The sequence below is a fragment of the Physeter macrocephalus genome, chromosome 21 (assembly GCF_002837175.3).
Source record: "Physeter macrocephalus isolate SW-GA chromosome 21, ASM283717v5, whole genome shotgun sequence".
Taxonomy (NCBI): domain Eukaryota; kingdom Metazoa; phylum Chordata; class Mammalia; order Artiodactyla; family Physeteridae; genus Physeter; species Physeter macrocephalus.
Window position 1 is genome coordinate 121,310,029 of NC_041234.1, and position 22,111 is coordinate 121,332,139.

Genomic DNA, 22,111 nt, shown 5'->3' on the forward strand with positions numbered 1-22,111 from the left:
GTCTCTCCATTCATTTAGGTCTTCTTTAATTTTTCAAGCAATGTTTTGTAGTTTTGAGTCTACAAGTCTTGTACCTCCTTGGTTAAGTTTATTCCTAAATATTTTATTCTTTTGGATGATATTGTAAATGAAATTTTTTTCTTAATTTTCTTTTCAGATTTTTCACTACTAGTGTATGGAAACACAACAGATTTTTGTGTGTTGATCATGTATCCTACAACTTTACAGAATTCATCTATTAGTTCTAATAGTTTTCTGTGGGTTCTTTAGGATTTTCTACGATAAAATCATATCATTGGTGAAGAGAGAGAGTTTTACTTCTTCCTTTCCAATCTGAATGCCTTTTACTTTTTGTAATTTCTCTGGCTATAACTTCCAGTACAGTGTTGAACAGAAGTGGCGAAAGTGGTCTTGTTTGTTTGCCACTTCTCCACTATTTCTTTCATTCATTCTGGATTCCACTTTTATATATATATATATATATATATATATATGGCTTTCTCTGTATAGCGTATGTCTCAATTTCTTTTTCATATGTTTCACCTTCTGTGCTCCATTCTGGGTAACTTCTTCAGATATATGTTCCAGTGACTAAATTCTCTTTGGCTGTGCCCAATTCACTATTAAGTCTTTCTTTGATTTTTAAACTTCAACAATGATGTTTTTTAATTTCTAAAAGTACTGTTTTTTTCCAAAACTGCCTAATAATTTGTCATTTATTTTTATGTTTCCATAGCTCATTGCTTTAAATATTTTGTGCATAATTATTTTATGATATATATCTGATATTCTTCAGATTCTAAATTTGTATTGATTGTTTCTGCCCATTTGTAGTCAAGTTGGCTTGTTATCTTGTATGTTTGCTGATCTATGTTTATGATCTTATCATTTTAATATGTAGGAATCCTGGAGACCTAAACTGGGAATGCTTTTTCTCTAGAGAAATCATTCTTCCAGAAGCCAGTTGGTGCTACTTATCTGCAACTAGTTCTGCTACTTTCTGGGTTTCATTACTTAATGCAGAAGTCTCACATTAACCATTCTTGCATTTTGCTCAAAGCTTGGTCTCCTGAGAACAACACTAATATAAGCATTTCCCTTTAGGAAAGTTCCTCCATTTTACATTTTCTCATTTTTCACCTCTCTTTGCTCTGATTTAAGCTCATTATTTTAAAATAAAAGCTCATTTTGTTTGTTTGTTTGTTTGTTTTGTTTTGTTGCTGTTGGTGGTGAGGAGGATGGAGAGTCCCCTTTCTTCACTGAGTGTAGCAGTGCATTAAGAAATATGTACTATCAGTGCTATAGCCTTTTTAAAATTTTGGTAATATATACAAAACATATATTTTAACATTTTAACTGTTTTTAAGCGTACAAGTATGTTTGACAACAAGTACATAACATGTACATTCACAATGTTGTGCAACTATCACCACCAACCATCTCCAAAACGCTTCATCTTGCAAAACTGAAACTCTGGGGAATTCCCTGGTGCTCCAGTGGTTCGGACTCTGTGCTCTCACTGCTGAGGACACGGGTTCAATCACTGGTCAGGGAACGAAGATCCCACGTCCCACAAGCCCCGCAGTGCGGCCAAAACAAAACAAAACAAAAAACCAAAAAATAAAAACAAAAACAAAAGTGAAACTCTGTCTCCATCAAACAATAACTCTCCATTCTCCCCAGCTCCCAGCCTCTGGTAACCTCTATTCGACTTTCAGTCTCATTGTAATTGTTAATTTTATGTGTCAACTTGTCTAGGCCATACGGTGTCCAGATATTTGGTCAAACATTATTCTGGGTGTGTTGGTGAGGATGTTTTTGGATGAGATTAACATTTAAATAGTAGAGTGAGTACAGCAGATTGCCGTCCCCGAAGCACGTGAGCGTTATACAATCAGTTGAAGGTCTGAATAGAACAAAAAGGTTGACCCTCGTCTGAGTAAGAGAGAATTCTTTTTGCATGGCCCATTTGAATTGGGACATTGGGTTTTTTTCTAGCCTTTGGGCTCAAACTCAAATATTGGCACTTCCTGGGTTCAGACAGGAACTACATCACTGGCTCTCTTCGTTTCCAGACCTTCACACTCAGACTGAAACTTATGCCATTGGCTCTCCTGGGTCTCCAGCTTGCTGATTCACCCTGCAGATCTTGAGACTTGTCAGCCTCCATAATCATGTGAGTCAATTGGTTCTGTTTCTCTGGAGAACCCTGACTAATATACTCATATAAGTGGAATTATACAATATTTGTCCTTTTATGTCTGCTCTAATTAATTTAGCCATGCATGTTACAGCATGTATCAGAGATATGCCCTTTTGGGAATGTCCTCTAGAACATACATTATCAGTACTCTGGTTCACTAAACTGCCAGAAGCAAAAATGTTTAATCCAGCCTTGAGGGAACAAGGAATTCTTCTTGGAGGAGGTGATGTTTATCTGAGACTTGAAGAATGCACCAGGTGAAAGGGTCAATAAGAAGTACCTAGAAAAAATGTTCTAGGTAGAAGAAACAGTACATATAAAAGCCTAGTGTGGGAAAGAACATGCTGTTTTTAGGGACTTGAGGGTTTCTTAGAATGGGTGGAGCTTAGAAAGCAAAGGAGCAAGTAGCAAGAGACTATGCTAGAGAGATCGGTAAGGGCCACCATCCTGAATGACATCAACATCTATGAGGATAAGCAGATTTTGGCTCTACTCTGCTCTTTCCTGGGATGATACATTCTTGCTTGGAGTCACTGTGTCCTCCCAGAATGCCTTTCATAGTGTCCTATTACTATAGATACTCAGTAAAGTTTACCCTGAAAGTCTGGTCATATATCAACCTTGTTATGTTTCTAAATGTCAAGCTCTAAGACAGGTTTTGTGCCTTTCCTGTGAGATTAGCGTACCTTTACTTTGCCATTCTGAAGCAACAGAGTCCAGTTATGGCCATCTTGACTACTGGATATGAGGAACTCCTTCACATACATGCTGGTAAGCAGAGATTTCACCCCCTGGGTGGTTATTCCTGTGACTCTCATTGTCTTCTGGAAGTCCACTTGCAGCCACTCTTTTCGATTATTTGCCTGGGGAAGTTAGTTAGAGCAGTATCTGTTTGGTCACTATTTGCTCCCAGAACTCCCCAAATCCTTTCTTAATCATATCACAGCACTTATCACTCTGCATATGAATTATCTGGCTGTCAGTCTCCCTTATTAGACTCGAAGCAAATTGAGGGCCGACACTTTTCACGATTCATCTCTGTATCCCCAGGGTTAGCCACTTAACAGGGGCCCAGTAAAGGTTTGCTGAATGAATATATGAGTAATATACAGACTGACTAGAGTATTAAAAGTTTGGCAATGTGTTATACAACCTATTTTGTTTAAAATAAGCCCCTGGAGGAACGGAGACCATTAACTCCATCCATTTCCCCAAGCTAGTCAGTGACTGAAAATCACAAACTGAGTGGTTCCAGAAAAGAACTGTGCCCAATGAACTGTACATAACTATGACCCTTTGCTTTGTTGATATTTCTCTGTAAAACTAGATTTCAGCCACTCCAATTCTTTGACAAATATTAGCCCAGTACTACATATAGATATTCTGTTTCTAGGAGGTTCAATTAGGGATCATTTCCCCCAATGAATGCTGTGTGAATTCACATGGCACACCCACTAAGTAAATATCTGTGGGGTTTTCTGTGCAGTCAACTTTCCTTGACACTCTCTGTGGGAACAACCAGGTGAGAGACGTCACTGAAGAAACAGTTGAGAGCTTTACCCTATTCTTTCCCAACCACTACTCCTTCTGCATCAGTTATATGGCAAATTTGTTCCCTCTTACCCGGGGTCTCCAGGCATTAGTCCTCCCTTGGAGGTGAAGTCGGGCTTGTGAAGGAGACCAGGTGGCAAACACATTGCTTAAGTGGGATGAGGCAGTAATCTGTGCATCTGATATTGCTTTACTCTCCATTCCCAGTGCCATGTTGCAACCTCAGAGAAATGAAAGAAGAATGTAATCACAAGAACAAGTTGCAGCTGAGGTTCTGCTGGCCTGTCTCCACTGATATGTTCTAGGGCTACTGTCATCACGAAGTCATTTCCCAGGCACTAACTTTTGCATGTTATTGTTAAGATGCCCCCTGTTTTCTGGTCAGCTCTGCTCAGCTCTGTTGGACTTTGATTTGCCTTGCTCACAGTAGTGTAGGAGGTGGCTGCCCCTGGGGAATCCCATGGTTGGGATGACCAAGTCACGGGTTTGCCCAGGACTGTACTGGTTTTAGCATTGATAGTTCTGTGTCCTGGGAAATCCCCCCAGTCTCGGAAAAACTAGGAGGGTTAATCATCCTACATGCTTGGGAGAGGTAAGGACATGGGATGCCTTGACACTTACTGTTTAAATCACAGCCCATCAACTCCATGCGAAGAGTGCTGCGGATGCTGTAATGCGTTGGGTGCAAACGGACATACCGAGCAATAATTGGAGGGTTAAAAATATTGTGTTTTATCCCAGATGAATCCACATTGCCAAAGAAGACCTGTAGGGAGGTATTAGCACAGATACATGTAAAATGAAGAAAGAATAAGAAGCAATTCCTCCCACAATCGTATCTTTCTTCTAATTTGCTCTGTGCATTTCTCAACAGCACCAGACACCCAAATAAAACCATTCTGGCTAGCCAGATGTTAGAATGTAATATGCGAAGGAGAAAATCACGGGGAGAAGAATGGAACAAGGGAGATTAGGTCTGAGCAGGTTAAGCAGTCTACTTTGGGGTCCTGTAAAACGGTCATTTATCAAAGTTGTGGAAGCCATTTAGGCCTTTGCCAATCCAGTGTGGCCCACAGACCAGCTGCATTAGAATCACCTGGGAGCAATTAGACATGCAACATCTTGAGCCCTATTCCAGATCTACTGAATCAAACCATCAAGTCTGAGAAACACTAGCTTAGGGCAGAGTCAGCTGCAGCTGTGAAAGGGAACTAGGAGTAGGCAGCTTACCATACTGGTCTCAGAATGATCTTCCAATAATGTGTGTGTGTGGGGGGGTGGGTGTGTACTGTGGGGCATTAATTAATGATTCCTTGTGTATGAATTCATGAGACACACGTTAATATCCAACTTCTGGGGTTTAGGAACTTGACATGTCTAGGTTCTACAGAAAAGTACATGACATATTTAAGGAATAAGGAACACAGTTTGAGAAATATGGTAGTAATTCCAATTCAAAAGGCCTAGATTTAAATCATGGTATATAGTAAAAAGAAAGTTGAAAATCCTCTCTCATAAAACACCTGGGATTCTGTATCTGCTTGAATACACTAAAACAGGAATCAATGTATGGCTGTTATATAATCAGACATCAGAGTTATAGTTATTATGGGGAATTAAAAAAATTGTTCTTCCATGTAACAATTTTTTCTTCCTATGGGATAAAAAATGTTAATAAATGTATAGCATTGCCCCAGAAATCACAGCATTTAAAAAATATTTTTATTGGAGTATAGTTTATTTACAATGTTGTGTTAGTTTCTGCTGTACAGCAAAGTAAATCAGTTATACACATACACGTATCCACTCTTTTTAGATTCTTTTCCCACATAGGTCATTACAGAGTATTGAGTAGAGTTCCCTGTGCTATATAGTAGGTCCTTATTAGTTATCTATTTATTATATAGTAGTGTGTATATGTCTATCCCAATCTCCCAATTTATCCCCCCCTTACCCCCGTGGTAACCATAAGTTTGTTTTCTACATCTGTGACTCTACTTCTGTTTTGTACATAAGTTCATTTGTACACTTTTTTGCGATTTCACATATAAGTGATATCATGTATTTGTCTTTCTCTGACTTACTTCACTCAGTATGACAATCTGTAGGCACAGCATTATTTCTGATAAATAGATCTGCTTCGTTTTTAACTCAATTATTGTGTCTTGATTAGATACCTTCTTAGGAAGACAATGTATTAATTCAACAAATAGTTAATGACTACACAAATCCTAGATTCCATGTATTATGTGCCAGAAACTATGTGCTAGGTGGCTTCACTGGTGAATTCTAATAAATGTTTAAAGAATTAATGCCAGTCCTTTCCCGAACTCTTCCAAAAGATAGAAAAGGAGGAAAAACATCCTAACTCATACTATAGGGCCAGCATTACCTTGATACCAAAGCCAGACATATATACCAGAAGAAAGAAAATTACAGACCAATAGCCTTTATGAATATAGATGCAAAAATCCTCAGAAGAATTCTAGCAAGCTGAATCCAGCAGCATATTATAAATATTACATTCCATGTCCAAATAGGAATTATCCCAGGAATGCAAGAATGGCTCAACATAAGAAAACTGATTAATCAAAACCACATTGATAAAATGAAGGGGGAGGGCTTCCCTGGTGGCGCAGTGGTTGAGAGTCCGCCTGCCGATGCAGTGGGCACGGGTTCATGCCACGGTCTGGGAGGATCCCGCATGCTGCGGAGTGGCTGGGCCCGTGAGCCATGGCCGCTGAGCCTGCGACAAAAAAAAAAAAAAAAATTAAGGGGGAAAACACCCTCATGATCATCTTAGTTGATGCAGAAAAAGCATTCAACAAAATCCAACAACTTTTCATGATTAAAACAAAAACAAAAAAGAAAACACCCAGCAAACTAAGAATAGAAGGGAAATTCCTCAACAAAATAAAAGGCTTTTATGAAATACCCTAGCTAATGTCACACTCAATGGTGGAAGACTGGAAGCATTTACCCTAACATCAGGAAGAAGAGAAGAATGCTTGCTTTCGGTGCTTCTACTCAAGACTGTAATGGAAGTCGTACTCAGAGCAATGAGGCAAGAAAAAGAAATGAAAAGCATCCAAGTTGGAAAGGAAGTTAAACTACTTCTGTTCTCAGATGACATGCTCTTCTGTACAGGAAACCCTAAAGAATCCACAAAACACAGAGTTAACAAACAAATTCAACCAAGTTGCAGTGTACAAGATCAACACACAAAAATCTGTTGTGTTTCCATATCCTAGCAATGAAAAAAAATTCCAAAATGAAATTGACAACGGTTCTATTTCAGACAACATCAAAAGGAATAAAATACACAGGGATAAATTTAGCCAAGGAGGTGCAAGCCTTGTGCACCGAAAACTACAAAGTACTGATGAAAGAAATTAATGATGACCTTAAAAAAAATGAGGGGGAAAGATAGCAGATTTTGTGGCCTGGAAGACTTACTATTTTTAAGATGGCAATCCCACCCAAAGTTGTCTATAGAGATCTAATGAAATCCCTATGGAAATCGCAATGCTCTGTTTTACAGAAATGTAAAAGCTAATCCTAAATGCATACGGAATTTCAAGTGACCTTGAATAGCCAAAATAATCTTGAAAAAGAAGAAAAAAGTTGGAGGACTCACACTTCTCTATTTCAAAACTTAGTCCAAAGCTACAGTTATCAAAACTATGTGGTACTAGCATAAGGATAGACACATAGATCAGTGGAGTAGAACTACAAGTCCAGAAATAAACCCAGAGATCTATCCCATGGGTTGTAAACCCAAATGAGTTGAAAACAGGTGTTCAAACAGAACCCTGCACAGGAATGTCCACCACAGCACTATGCCCAACAGGCACAGGGTGGAAGTCACCCAAATGTACATCAGCTGCTGAGCGGATACACAACATGTGTGGGCTAGCCATGCACTGGAATATTATTCAGCCTGCTGAATATTTCTCAGCCAGGAATATTATTCATTTGGAAGTAGATACATAGTCATGATGGTGCCCCAGCACCGCCAGTGTATACTTGGTGCCCCTGGATGGTCTGCCATTAGCTGCCTTCTCTGTGCAAAGTTCCCGTCAGGTGGACAGTGAGAGTGCCACCAAAGAGAGGGTCCAGCGAGCACGGCGAGCAGGATCCTGCCAGCGCCATTTCTTTGCAGGCCCAGGACCCCGGCTGTGGGGGTGGTGGGGTGAGGTGGGGTGGGGGAGGGGTTATGGGAAAGCAGTGACCTCACAGGGTCTACGTGTTACGGGGCGTGCTCCCCGACTAATGAGGGCCCGGCCTGTGGTCGCTAGGATATGGAGTAGGGGCCTGAGAACACCGGCTGTCTTGAGATGTTGGGACCAGCAGGCACAACCGACCGCCCCTCATCCCAGCGCACCGCAGAGCGAGGCCGTCGCAGAAAGCGCGCCCAACGGCCAGCATGCCGGGGAGGAGGGGCCGTCGAGGGTCACCCGGTCGCCGCTCCCGCACCGCCCGAGCCGAGCTGTCCTTCTCGGTGAGCCACATGGAGCGGCTCCTGCGGGAGGGCCACTACGCCCAGCGCCTGAGCTCGTCCGCACCCGTCTACCTAGTGGCCATCATCCAGTACCTGACGGCCAGGGTCCTGGAGCTGGCGGGCCATGAGGCCCAGAACAGCGGCAGGAGGCGCCTCACTCCGGAGCTGGAGGACGTGGCGGCCCGCAGCAACGCGCTGCTCAGCGACTTCTTCAGGACTAGCACCATCTCCCAGGTGGCCCCGGCCCAGCACTAGCTGCCCAACGACACCCGGGTCCCCGGCCCCCGGGGGGGCGGGGCGGGGGGCGCGGCCGTCAGGCACCAGGCCCGCTCACCGACCGACCGCCACACAGCCCGGGCGGCCCCGGCCTGCCCGCCGCCTTGGGCACAGTCATTGCGAGTCAATAAAGTGTTTCAAGAGACCCCCTGCGCATGCTTCACTCACTTGGCGTGGGAGGTGGTGGTGGTGGGACACCCCTCGTCGGAGGGATGGGGGCGGGGGTCTGGCCGGAGTTGGGGGTGGGGGGGTGGAGTCGGGGCTGACAGACAGAGAGGAGCGCTCTCTCACGGTGACAGCGCATGAGGTGGCCCTGGGTGGGAGAGGCTGGCTGCGGCAGGGGTGGGGGCGGACTGGGGCCTGGGGTGAGGCCGGACAACGGGAGGCTCCCCCGCCGGCTCTGAGCAAGTCGGAGCCAGGCCAAAGTCCCCAGAGGGACGGGGTTCCTTGCGGCGGCGCTCGACACCGTGAGGGCGGCGTCGTGATAGGGTGAAGGTGCCAAGGCGACCGACCGCCCTGGATGCGGGATGCAGGGGTGGGTGGACCCGGCGCTTGGCATGGACTCCCATGGGGCAGGGGCTTTCACGGGAAGATTGAGGCGTGATGGAGATGGGGTGGGCGGGACACAATCCACACACAGGCGAAGTCGGAATTAGGGTCACGCGGGGTCAAGAGTTTTTGGTTGTGTTCCCCTAGAGATGCCCAGAGATGCCCTGATTGGCAACCTGCATAAACAAGCTGTCACCTACCGGTTGGAGCCCTGGTCCGGGAAGATCCCACATGCTGCGGACCAAGGAAGGCCGTGCGCCACAACTACTGAGCCTGCGCTCTAGAGCCCGAGAGCCAGAACTACTGAAGCCCGCGCGCCTAGAAGCCGTGCTCCACAACAAGAGAAGCCACTGCAATGAAAAGACCGCGCACCGCAATGAGAGTAGCCCCCGCTCGCCGCAACTAAAGAAAGCCCCTGCACAGCAACAAAGACCCAACACTGCCCAAAATAAATAAATTAAATGAATAACTTTTTTTTAAAAAAGCTGTCACCTAGCACAGGGGGCGCCCCAGCACCGTTGGTCTGCTCACAGAACCCCGGACGGCGGGCCAGGCCCCGCCCAAGGGCCCCCGATTTGCCTACGCCACCCGCAGCCAGTCCCCGCCGGGCCTCCGCGCTTGCTAGTTTAGAAGCCGTGCTCCACAACACGAGAAGCCACTGCAATGAAAAGACCCGCGCACCGCAAGGAAGAGTAGCCCCCGCTCGCCGCAACTAAAGAAAGCCCCTGCACAGCAACAAAGACCCAACACTGCCCAAAATAAATAAATTAAATAAATAACTTTTTTTAAAAAAAGCTGTCACCTAGCACAGGGGGCGCCCCAGCACCGTTGGTCTGCTCACAGAACCCCGGACGGCGGGCCAGGCCCCGCCCAAGGGCCCCCGATTTGCCTACGCCACCCGCAGCCAGTCCCCGCCGGGCCTCCGCGCTTGCTAGTTTGCACATCACCAGGGCGACGAGAGCTCCGGGCGGCCGAGCCGGCGCGGTCGCGCGGTGGGCCGGAGCCCGACGCACGGTACGTCTCAGCCCGCCGCCGTCGCCCAGCACGTGCGCCCACTTGCGTCAGCGCGCCCGGAAGTGCCTAAGCGGCGAACATGGCGGCTTCCGCGGCCGGCATGGGCGGCGGTGCGGGCCCCGGGCCTGAGGCCGGGGACTTCCTGGCGCGCTACCGCCAGGTGTGCAACAAGCTGAAGAAGCGGTTCCTGCGGAAGCCGAACGTGGCGGAGGCCGGCGAGCAGTTCGGCCAGCTGGGGCGCGAGCTGCGCGCCCAGGAGTGCCTGCCGTACGCGGCCTGGTGCCAGCTGGCCGTGGCCCGCTGCCAGCAGGCGCTCTTCCACGGGCCCGGGGAGGCGCTGGCGCTGACCGAGGCCGCGCGCCTCTTCCTGCGGCAGGAGCGCGACGCGCGCCAGCGCTTGGCCTGCCCCGCCGCCTACGGGGAGCCGCTGCAGGCCGCCGCCGCCGCCCTGGGCGCCGCCGTGCGCCTGCACCTGGAGCTAGGCCAGCCGGCTGCCGCCGCCGCGCTCTGCCTCGAGCTGGCGGCCGCCCTGCGCGACCTGGGCCAGCCGGCCGCTGCCGCCGGCCACTTCCAACGCGCCGCGCAGCTGCAGCTGCCCCAGCTGCCCCTGGCCGCCCTGCAGGCGCTCGGCGACGCCGCGTCCTGCCAGCTGCTGGCGCGCGACTACAGCGGCGCCCTGGCGCTCTTCACGCGCATGCAGCGCCTGGCGCGGGAGCACGGCGGCCACCCGGCGCCGCCGCCGGGGCCGCAGCCGCAGCCCAAGCCGCCGGGGCCGCAGCCCGGGGCCGGCGCAGCCTCCGCCGCACCGCTCGCGCTGCTCCCGCCCGGCGCGGGGCCCGCGGCCGCGCCCTCCGCCGCCGCGCTGGGCGCCTTCGCCGACGTGCTGGTCCGCTGCGAGGTGTCCCGCGTGCTGCTGCTGCTGCTCCTGCAGCCGCCGCCCGCCAAGCTCCTGCCGGAGCACGCGCACACCCTGGAGAAGTACTCCTGGGAGGCCTTCGGCGGCCACGGGCAGGACGGCGGCGGCGGCCTTCTCCCCGAGGAGCTCTTCCTGCTGCTGCAGTCCCTGGTCATGGCCACCCACGAGAAGGACACGGAAGCCGTCAAGTCGCTGCAGGTGGAGATGTGGCCCCTGTTGAGCGCCGAGCAGAACCACCTCCTGCACCTCGTTCTGCAGGAAACCATCTCCCCGTCGGGCCAGGGGATCTGATGAGTCACTCCCAGCGACTCTGTGCCTGTCCCCGAACCTCACGCACCCGCCTGCGCGTTTCCGGGGACACAGGAGGCGTTGACCCGGCGCTTCTGCCTTTGCAGTGTATCTTACCCCTGTTGCCACCAGAGGAATGTGGTTGACTGCAAGTTACGTTGTTTCCACAATAGTGGCAGAAAAAAACCCATATGGTAGAATCGGAGTACAGTCTCCGATTCTCTTCCCCAGAAACTGCAACAGAACCATGAGAGTCCCTTCCGCCCCCTTTCCTCTTCTGTTTTCACCCAACTGTCCCCACCCACCCCTCTTCCCCCGCAAGGCTCCCCTCCCCTCGCGTCCCTCTTTCCGACTGAGGATTAATTTGCACAGCTCTGGCTCGCTACTTAAGCTGCATGATTTTTTCACGGTGACTCTGATTGCTTAGCGTATTTCGATGTCCGCCTGCGTGATCGCCCAGTTCCCCCTGTGTTTCATGCGCCCCGTACGTGTTCGTGGGAATCATTGCATTCAGTACTACGCTGTTGTCGCTACAGCCCTCAGTCCATGATAAAGCCATTCTGACCCTCCTAGCTTGTGGTTCGGATTTACCTCATCTGTAAAATGGGAATAGCTTATCTACCTGGCAGGAGGCGGCAGGCAGAAGCAGATAGCTCCCTTTTAGCTCCAAGATGGATTCGTTCATTCGAAATGGACAGTGTGCCTAAGAATCTACAGAGGTTATTTGCGATGTGGTCCTTTCTCTCAGCTGCAGCGCGAATGTGTTCGGTGCAGAGCGGAGTGGGGGTGGGGGTGGGGGTGAGGGTGAGGGCGGGGTGGGCTCCAGAGCAGAGGTGTCAGATGTGCATTGGAGTTTTCAGGTCTGGCTCCATTTCGAGAGGTGCGGGTAATCCACGTGGCAGCTTTTATTTGTAGAGCGGATCCTTCTACAAATCTTAGTTATATGTAAAATCAGCATGCTGCTTTGGTATTGTGTGATCGTGTGTATGCCAGACTGTGCCCTTGTTCCCCAAAAGCAGGATGGCGTTCCATTTTTAAACACTAAATTTCCAAGGCTTTTTGGTCCAAACGTTGCATGCGAACCGACTTAAGCTGTTTTCTCAAATTCAGTTTTCTTTAGTGTTGAGAGTGATGGTAGGGACTCTTCAGAATATAACCTCATTCTCATTAATTCGGCTTGGGAAAACGCATCCTTTAGGCTGACGTTGTAGACAGCACTGATCTTTTGAGGTGAGATTTAAGGACACAGTTTGGGAACAGATCTTGGTTTTGCGTATCTGGGGGGGAGGGGGAATATGTGGAGTGTTGTCACTAAGAGTTAAGTGTCCCAAAATGGATGGGGCTTTTAGGGTATTCTTTTCTACTTCTATTTCAGCAGTGTGGAAGCAGTGGCTAAGGACATGTAGGGGAGGCCCATCTGAGACAGATTCAACCACCCTTCCTGTGCTCTCACTTGGCTGCCAGGAAGGGTCTTTCCGAGCCCTAAAAGCCTAGTCCAGCTTGTTGCCAAAGTGGTAAGGGTGCATGCTCCCTTGTGCTTTTGCTTTTTCTGGTACACTCTTGTCAGCCTGGGCTGCAGCCCTGGCCGCCTTCCTTATTGTCCTTATGACAAGAATGCTGAGGAATTATGGACTGTGACTGGTGACAGCATTTGGGTTTGGGCGCAAGGAAAAGCCTCCTTAGACCTCTGGTCTAAACTCCTTGCTCTGAGGAGGTGGGGGGACGGATTACCAGAGAGCCCGGTATTGGGTATGCAAGTATAACTATAGAAAACGCTAAAGATTTTTTTCCGTTTGCCATTGGTTCATTTATGTATCTCCCTCAGAAACTTCATAGCACGGAGAGCTGGGCCAAGGCCAGATTTCAGTGATTTTGACAGAAATCTCTTGCTATGTATCAACTTATGTTGACAGGACATGATTAGTCTTCTTTTTAACTTGAAAACCAGAGGGAAAGATCTGTATCACTGAAATGTTCATTGACAATGCAAAATTAACATTCAGAATATTATGAAATATTGAAAGTAGTGGCAGTGAAGCAATGATCCCGAAAGGGTGCTTGGGCTCTGCTTTATAAGGGACTTCTATGATGAGAAATGTTGCTTATGAAAAAATATTTTGTATGTAAATGGTACAAAGATATTACATCATTTAAGAACCACTATACTGGAGGAAGATGACTAAGACTGAAATTTGTAAATTGGGCAAGCTCTGGGATAGAAGGGTTCTGGTTAATGTGAACTGTCTAGGCATCTCTGCTGCCATTAGACTAGAGCACCAGTCCACAAACACTTTCTGTAAAGGAGGAGAGGGAACTATTTCAGTCTGTTCACACCACGTAATCTTCCTTGTTTGTTTGTTTTTGAAACTTTAAACATGTAAAAACCGTTCTTAACACACAGTCCATGCAAAAGCGGGTTGTAGTCCAAGTCCATGGGCTCTAGAACCTAGAACATAGTAGTTACTCAATAACTGATAAAGGGATGACCCGCATGAATGGAGTTAATAACTATTTTATCTTTGTCACTGAATGAGAAAGATTGAAAATAAATGAACTAGTCATTTAACTCCAGATTCTAAGAAACAAGAAAATAAATGAAAGTGAATTTTAAAAATTTTAAACAGAAATTAATGAATTAGAAAACAACACCTTCAAATCTATGTTTGATTTTAAGACCAAGAGTTGATTCCTTGAAAATACAATAGAATAAACACTCACCAACTCTGATAAAGGGGGAAAAAGAGAGATACATGTGTGTATGTAGGTAAAGATATATGGCATGGGAAGGGAGATAGATAGAACTTTAATGTACACATTTACAGCAATTAACTATAGGTAACAGAAAATGAGAATGCCAGTAATCAGATAAGGAACGGAAAAGATAGTTCAAGTATCTACCACTAAATGAGGCACAGTGGCTTTTCCATCCAATGTTCATTAAACAGATGATTACTACATTAATTAAACTATTCTAGAGCAATAGTTTAATGGAAAAAGATGGAAGCTTTTTACACTGTTTTCAATGTTAGTATAACTCTAATGCCAAAGCCTGATAAATACAGCCCCCCAAAGAGGTAAAACAACTTTATTGATTGGTACAGATAGAAAAATTCTAAACAAAATGTTAGCAAATTGGATCCGGCTAAACTTTAAATGACTGATACACTAATAGACTTAGGGGCAGTTTTCCCAGGAATGCAGCACCATGTTGTGCTGGAGCCCCAGCTAGGACTGGCTTGTGAGAGCCAATTGTGGGCATCTGCTCCCAACTCTGCATTCAGTGACATTGTGTCAGCAGCTTGAAATCAGGCGTGATGGGAATATTTACATCATGGAAATCAGCAAACACTACAAATAAAGGCCTTTGTGCTGACTGCCCCCCACTTTGCCCCAGAGCTGGTTGTTAAACATTTGCCAGCCCACCATTGAGTGAGTATAATCTGACAATAGCAAAGAGAAGAAATGTGATCATATCCAAGATGCTAAGAAAGCATTTGATGAAATTCTACAGCCATTCCAAATAAAGTAGGAGTATCAAGAAACTTTAAATATGATAAAAATATTTGAAACTAACAGCATGTTAAACAGCAAAATATGGGATCCATTCCCATTAAAGTCAGAAGCAAGATCTGCTAATATTTAATAAACATATGCTAATATAGCTATATCTATACATATATATCACACTGCAAACAAAAGAGCAAAGAGCATTTTGGTCACCATCCAAGTCTACAAAGACTAATCTGCCGCAGCCGCTGATGGACAGTGCACTGGGTGTTCAGAGGAAGAGATGAATGGGATAACAGGATGAGGCAGTCTGTGCTTTAGACAGGAAATTAAAGATGATAACAGGATGCTCTGTGCTTTGGACGAACAGGCCGTTAGGTAGTTGATACGCATTTCAGGAAGGATTTTAATGAACCCTGCTTCTTGCATCTTCCATACATAGAAAAACACTATAATCGTGAACCTGAGGTATCTGTTCTTTGTGAATAGTAGTAATATTTTAACAAGATTTATGCTTGACTGCATGTGTTCCTTAACAAAACAATCATATGTAAACTAGCCTTCCCCCAGCCCCTTTGGAGCAGCTCCTCAGAGCTATCTGAGCGGCTGTCTCCCAGGCTATAGTCCTCAGTAAGACCCTGAATAAAACTTGATTCACAACTCTCACGTTGTGTATTTTTCTTTTAGTTGACAACACAATATATAATATTTATGTGTTTGTATATGTGTCTGTGTGTGTGTGTGTATTAATCACAAAGGCATTTGGAGTGATTACTATTTCCTGTTTACCAGGTCCTGTCAGCATAATGTCATCCATGTAATGGACCCGTATGGTGTTCTGTGGCATGTCAAGATGTTTGGGGTCCCTAGGGTCTATATTATGATAAGGAACAAGGGAAGTGGCATTGCCTTGAGGCATGGACAGTAAAGTTAATACTCTTGTTCCTACTTCATAAATGCAAATCTATTCTGATTTTGGTTGTCAATGGAAATGAAGAAGAAAGCATTTTCCAGGTCTGTAGTTCCGTATCAGGTGCCTGAGGCTGTGTTAATATGCTCCAGAGGAGATACTACACCTGGAATTGCAGGGTTTTTGTCATCATCACCTGATTAAATTTGTGATGATCTGTCATTTTTCCATGACTCGTCTGGCTTTTGTAGTGGCCAAACAGGGGCCCTAAGGAGACTAGCCACTGGCTTGGGAAGCAACTATTCAAGGTGTAGTCACTGAGAGACTTGTATGCAGAGCATGGATGACTGCTTCAGAGACTGGGGAAGGGTTGCCTCCTCAGGCAAAGGAGGTTCAGGGCAATTTGGAGGTTTGCAGTTCTCAGCCTCATGCATGTCTGCCTACATGTACCCATCCCGGGACTTCCTGGTGGTTTAGCGGTTAAGACTCCAGGCTTCCACTACAGGAGGCACGGGTTGGATCCCTGGTCGGGGAGCTAACATCCTGCATGCTGTGCGGCACAGCCAATTAAAAACAAAAAGTACCCATCCCTGGTCTCAGAATTCCATTCCTTTCCACCAGTGCCCTTACCTTAGCAGCACAATAGGCCTGCTGGGACTGACCATTTAATTGTCACTGCGACTCTGCAGTTCACATGCTCAGCTCCTAGATTTGGTATTAAGTCCAAGTATCTGCCTATAACCACAGGACATGGAAGGCTCCTCCCGAGCTCCATGGATGCATCCTGATTCTCTATGTATGTTCATGCGTGTTCTTTGCATATATTCATAACATTTAATTTCTTTTTTCCCTATGTATGCCGTAAAAGGAAGGGCCATAAAAAGAAGACAGGTCACTCTACAATCAGGTATGCTAAACTTGTTGCCATAGCAACTAAATGCCACTGTCAATTTAATCTCCCAATGGCTTCCTCACCATCTGTAGCTCATCCCATTGTATCACTGGTGATAATCTGAGAAATTGTGATGCCACCACATGTCATAGGTTACTCAGCATCCAGTCTTCTCCCCAGGCAAGGAATTATACCTGTGTTCCTTGAATATATTAGCAACATAATCCTAGAACTCCATTTTGAAGGTCTGTTTCCTGGGGCTACTTTTGGCACCAATTACTGTATGAGGCAGGGTTCCAGCAAGAAACATGGAACACTAAAATTCGCATAATTTGAGGAAAGGTTAATAAAGGTACTAGTTAAGAATGTGGGGGCAGGGTACTGCCATCCCTAGGCCTGGAAGGATGAGGAGAAGATTAGGTAGACGAAATGAGCAGAAATTCTGTACATTCCTCCCATTGAGAAGTGGGGTCTAGGTCCCTTCCCCTTGAACGTGGGTGGATGTGTGACCTGCTTATAACCAACAGAATGTATTGGAAGTGATACTACATGACTTAAAAGACTAAATCAGAAAAGGTGATGTCATCTCCACCTTGCTAGCTGGGACAGTCATGCTGGGGTCCCTAAGATACCTTGAGACAGTCATGCTGGGAGAAGCTACTTCAGTCAACAGCCCCAGAGGTCACTCAGCACCAACCACCAGACATACAAGTAAAGATGCTTCCAAATGATTCCAGCCTCCAGCTGTCACGTCTTCCCAGCTGAGGCCCCAGATATTATGGAGCAGAGAGACAGGCCATCCCTGCTGTGCCCTGTTCAAAGTCCTGACCCACAGAATCCAAGAACAAAACAAAATGTTTTTTCTTATGACGCTAAGTTTTGGGGTCACGGCCAACTCAGTGATAGTAACTGGAACATGTAGAGAAAACCACTTTGAGGGGAGCAATGACCTTCAGTGGAGGGTTACAGCCAACTCCTCTACAAGGAGGAAGGCAAGAGAAGAAATACCCTGATATTCCACACATGCCAGGCTCACAGAAGAAGAGGCGCGGTAGCGAAGCAGGAAAACGGATCTGAAGGGGCAAACAGAAGTCATCTTGCGTGGGGCCGTTTTAGGATTTGAACCTTATTCTGAAGACAAGAGGGAGACATTGAAAGGTTTAGGCAGGGGACTGATAGTATGATCCCGAAAGTGATGTGCAGCTTTTATTAGAGAAGAGACTAGAAACAGAAGAAGACTAGTTAGGAATGTAACATAATACGTCAAGTGTGAGGTGATGGGGCCTCGGGCTGTAGTACCAACTGTATAAATGAAACAGAAGAGATGGGAGAGGTGTTACCAAGGAAGAGTTGGCTGGATGTGTGGCTGTTCATCAGGGGGTGCAAGAATGAGGGAAGAGTAGATGATGAAGCTACGGTTTTGAGCCCATTTGCCCTTTTGTCACTTCAAACCTAGAATATCCATAAGCAAACTGACAATCTTATCAATCCACCCAGTCAGGAATCCCATGTTTGTCTCAATAGAGCACCTGTTCATTTCTATTACCTATGAGATCCTTGATGCTACCACTTTTTTGTCCATATGTCCATAATCACTCCTATTGCCCATGAGTGGAAAATTCTTTTTTGGGGGGTTAAATTTGTAGAAGCTATGAGTGTTTGTTCCATACCTGAAATCTGTCAAAAGCTCTTTAAAAGATTCATGCATTCTCTTAAAAGGACTCATTACATACCATTAAGGTCCCGGTGGAATTCCCTCGATAACTCCGCCACTGCTTTCCATCAAGGCTATACATGATGATAAATTGAGAGATGTAGAGGCTGGACAACTTCTGACGGGCACCCTGGGTCATGATGCTGTGAATAATCATTGGTGCCAACAGATCCACCTACAGATGAAAACAACCCTTTATTTTAAATGTATGTACCACCTTCTGAAATCATTTATCAGCTTAAGAAGAATCTACATCGATATAGATACACCCAGTATTACCTTGGAGGTGCAGGCGAAGCAGAGACCAATGTTGAAATGTGGATGCATGTGAAGCTGTGGAATAAATGATGGGAACGCGTAGGAAATGTGCTCATTGAGTTCCCAGACTACTTCCTGACAAAGGAAATCACTTCCACATCACTGAGCTCCAATTTCCTCTACACACATCCTTTGTGCTGCACAAATTTAGTGCGGCTTCTTCTATGTTTCCATTTCACTTTATATATTATTTCATTATAGTAAATTATTGCACCACATTGTAAAGTTTTCTTTGCTTTTTGCCTTCCTTGTTAGACTGAGATCCTTAATGCAGTAAACCTGTTTGAGTCACCTAACCTCTCTCTGTCTCAATTTCTTTATCTGTAAAGTGGAGGGAATAATGGCATTCATCTCAAAAGGTTACCAGAAGGATTAAAGAGTTAATACAATACGTTACATGTGCTGAGTTCACTGCTGGCACATACTAGTTAATACCTGTTAGCTTTTATATGCTCTCTAGCCCCAGCACCTAACGTGGCATCTGATATAATACTGATGCTTAGCACATGTTTTGGAATGAATGAGTGAGTAACAGTGGGTCTTAAAGAGGGGGGCGTGGGTCACGCAAGCATTACAAGGCAGTAGCTATTACAGGAATTTTGACATCTGTTACTGCCCTAACAAGCCAGTCAAACTTAACTTCGCCTAGATGCCTGGCACACTCAGATTGGACTGGTCATGACTGTTGTGCTTAATGACTTATCTTTTTCGGTTGACTGTAAGTTCCATCTATACATACATTCATTCATTCAAAGAATATATTTTTAGCATTTGTTATGTGCCAAGCACTGTTCTAGGTACTGGGAATAGAGTCGTGAACAGTTAAACAAAGAGTCCTGCCCTCATGGAACTTAAATTTGAGTTGGGGAAACAGACTATATATTATATATGTTTCATTTGTTTACAGCTACACAAAGAAACAAGTTCAACATAAGTCATGATTTTGTAGCCAGTACTTGCAGTTGTTTATGCCACTTATTGGCTGTGTGACATGAGACAAGTTATTTAACTTTTCTGTGCTTCACCTTCCTTATCTGAAAGGAAGATGATAATATCAAACGTGATAGGGATTGAATCGCTTGATTTGTTTTCAGTACATAGGAAGGAAGCCCTGTATACTTTAATATTTTGATCATGATTTTGATAAAGTATAAAAAGGTTTACTGATCAAGTCAGTAAACTGTGTGAAACTGGGAAGACTAAAGAATACTTTGGGAGACAGAGCTCGGCAAGCTGGTAAACTGTGTGAAACTGGGAAGACTAGAGAATACTTTGGGAGACAGAGCTTGGCAAGCTGGAACAATGGCCAAATCTAAGAAGCGGAAATTTAATAGGCTGTTATCACTCAGGGTTCTTTGGCTACGCTTGGAAAAGGTGCTCTGTTTACTAGTCTCATCAGATTGTATCCAGTGAGGCAGATAGATTTCCCCAAATAGAAATGAGGATGCTATTACAAAAAGGAAATACATAGAACAGATGCAGGGCAGCCAAATAGATTAAAATGTCCACTATGCGGTGATACATATAAAGTTGAAAGTGATAACCACAGAAATACAAGGTGAGAACATCTGGTTTGGCAGCTTCACAAACAAAAAAAAATACTTAGGAATTAGCAAACAGTCAGCTCAAATTGAGTCATAATTGGCAGTGCCTACAAAACAAAGAAAAAGAGCTGATGTGGCATTAACAGATGTGCTCTTTTTGTCTGCCTGCTGGTAAGCTAGCTCATCTTTCCCTGATCCCTATTTATTATTTTATTTTTTAAAATTAATTAATTAATCTTTGGCTGCATTGGGTCTTCGTGGCTGCGCACGGGCTATCTCTAGTTGCGGCGAGCGGGGGCTACTCTTCGTTGCGGTGCGCGGGCTTCTCATTGCAGTGGCTTCTTGTTGCGGCGCACGGGCTCTAGGCGCACGGGCTTCAGTAGTTGTGGCACGTGGGCTCATTAGGTGTGGCTCACGGGCTCTAGAGCGCAGGCTCAGCAGTTGTGGTGCACGGGCTTAGCTGCTCTGTGGCATGTGGGATCTTCCCGGACCAGGGCTCAAACCCGTGTCCCCTTCATTGGCAGGTGGATTCTTAGCCACTGCGCCACCAGGGAAGTCCCCTATTTGTCATTTTAACCTCAGGGAAGATAGGAGAGCAGATGCAATCTTGCAAAGGAGGAAAGTATGCAGGGGAATTTCCTCAGCTGACCAAGAAGAAGATGAAAGCTGATGGACTATGACAAGAGGGTGCAGGTGGGGGGAGTAGGTGGTAAAACGTGTGTAAATTAGTCCTGACTGATCACATGTTGACATGAAAATATTTTTGGATATTTCGGGTGAAAGAAAATGTATTATTATTATTGTTATTTTTTTGGCTGTGCCGTGTAGCTTGCAGGATCTTAGTTCCCCGACCAGGGATTGAACCCAGGCCCTCAGCAGTGGAAGTGCAGAGTCCTAACCACTGGACCACCAGGGAATTCCCAAGAAAATGTATTATTAAAATGATTTTCATTTTAATGAAAATCATTAAAATTTTAATGATGTTCCTTTTTTAACGCAGCTACTAGAAAATGTAAAATTACATGTGTGGTTTGCATTTGTGGGTCACATTACATTTCTATTGGACAGCGCTGCTCCAGAGGAAAGGGGGAAGTGAGAAAATATGAAAGACTGGCTCATTTAAAAAGAAATTGAGTTAATCTAGGACACTTTCAGTTATGGCTCCAAGTTGGTTTATCATCAGATTGGACTACCTTCAGTAGGTGTCTCTTACTACTCGGTGGTGTAGAAATTGTGAAGAAGACAGAGTCAGTTTTAGAAAACGAAGAAGCCACATTTTCTTGGCTTGTGGGATGGGGGATTGAGCCATTTGTTTTTGTATTAAAATGAAGGGACTGGAGGACTCAAGGACATCTAGGCAGTTGAAGGCATCGAAAGATAGAATACAGTCTTGGGAGGTGGTAAGTTCAATGTTATAGAAAATATTCAGAGATTCTAATCCCAACAGAAAGATTAAAAACACAGTGTACTCAATTCTGTTCCTGAGTCTTTCATTCCTGACTCTTTTGGTACAAATCATAAGCCACTCTATTCTTCAGTTCTTTCCTCGTCTATTACATGGAGTTTGATGAAAATGACTTTGGTATAAAGGAGATATAAAATGCTTTGAGCTTGCAAGAGGAATGTGTGATGTGATGGAATGCGATGCATTTTCTAACCTTGATCCAGGAAAAGGGGTCCTTGGTGCTCCAGGCATTGATTGATCCAGAATAATGAAGTCTGGCCAGCTTTGGGGCCCACTGTCCTTTGCCCAAGAAAGGGGAGAGAGATTAGATTCAGCTGGGTTGGTCCTAGACACTTAGGAATAAAATTACTCTCTTGAGAAAGGTTAATCCTAGCTGTGGAGAAGTTAAAGGCATAAAGCATATTAGTATCAATGACTACCAAAGTGTTTGGCTTGTCCTTGTTGTCCATTGTATTTTCTAAAA

General features: G+C 45.5%; 3 protein-coding genes and 1 long non-coding RNA gene across 13 annotated transcripts in view; 3 read left to right on the top strand and 1 right to left on the bottom strand.

Annotated features, from left to right (window-relative positions):
- Nucleotides 1–22,111, bottom strand: part of F8 (coagulation factor VIII) — a 119,123-nt gene that overhangs the window by 9,328 nt on the left and 87,684 nt on the right. For 7 of the 10 annotated variants that reach the window (XM_028482413.2, XM_028482414.2, XM_024116776.3 and 4 more), the window contains 5 exons: nt 21,842–21,927; nt 18,341–18,496; nt 4,376–4,520; nt 3,827–3,975; nt 2,890–3,066 (listed from right to left, as the gene is read on the bottom strand). In XM_028482413.2, coding sequence (XP_028338214.1) covers nt 2,890–3,066; nt 3,827–3,975; nt 4,376–4,520; nt 18,341–18,496; nt 21,842–21,927 — 713 coding nt within the window. Of the gene's footprint in view, nt 1–2,889; nt 3,067–3,826; nt 3,976–4,375; nt 4,521–6,734; nt 6,908–8,348; nt 8,354–18,340; nt 18,497–21,841; nt 21,928–22,111 lie in introns of those variants that run through there. The other 3 variants (XM_055081786.1, XM_055081787.1, XM_028482417.2) reach the window with 3 other exon arrangements.
- H2AB1 (H2A.B variant histone 1) lies at nt 8,098–8,510 on the top strand. Its single transcript, XM_028482418.1, has one exon. It carries the CDS (start codon nt 8,181–8,183, stop codon nt 8,508–8,510), a length of 330 nt encoding a protein of 109 aa, XP_028338219.1. The 5' UTR covers nt 8,098–8,180.
- F8A1 (coagulation factor VIII associated 1) lies at nt 10,165–12,072 on the top strand. The gene has a single exon (XM_024116778.2). The coding sequence runs from the start codon at nt 10,174–10,176 to the stop codon at nt 11,299–11,301; it is 1,128 nt and encodes a 375-aa protein (XP_023972546.1). The 5' UTR covers nt 10,165–10,173; the 3' UTR covers nt 11,302–12,072.
- On the top strand, nt 12,110–18,409 carry LOC114484676 (uncharacterized). The gene is made up of 3 exons (XR_003677843.1): nt 12,110–12,812; nt 16,584–16,622; nt 18,327–18,409. It is a non-coding gene; the product is annotated as an uncharacterized lncRNA (long non-coding RNA).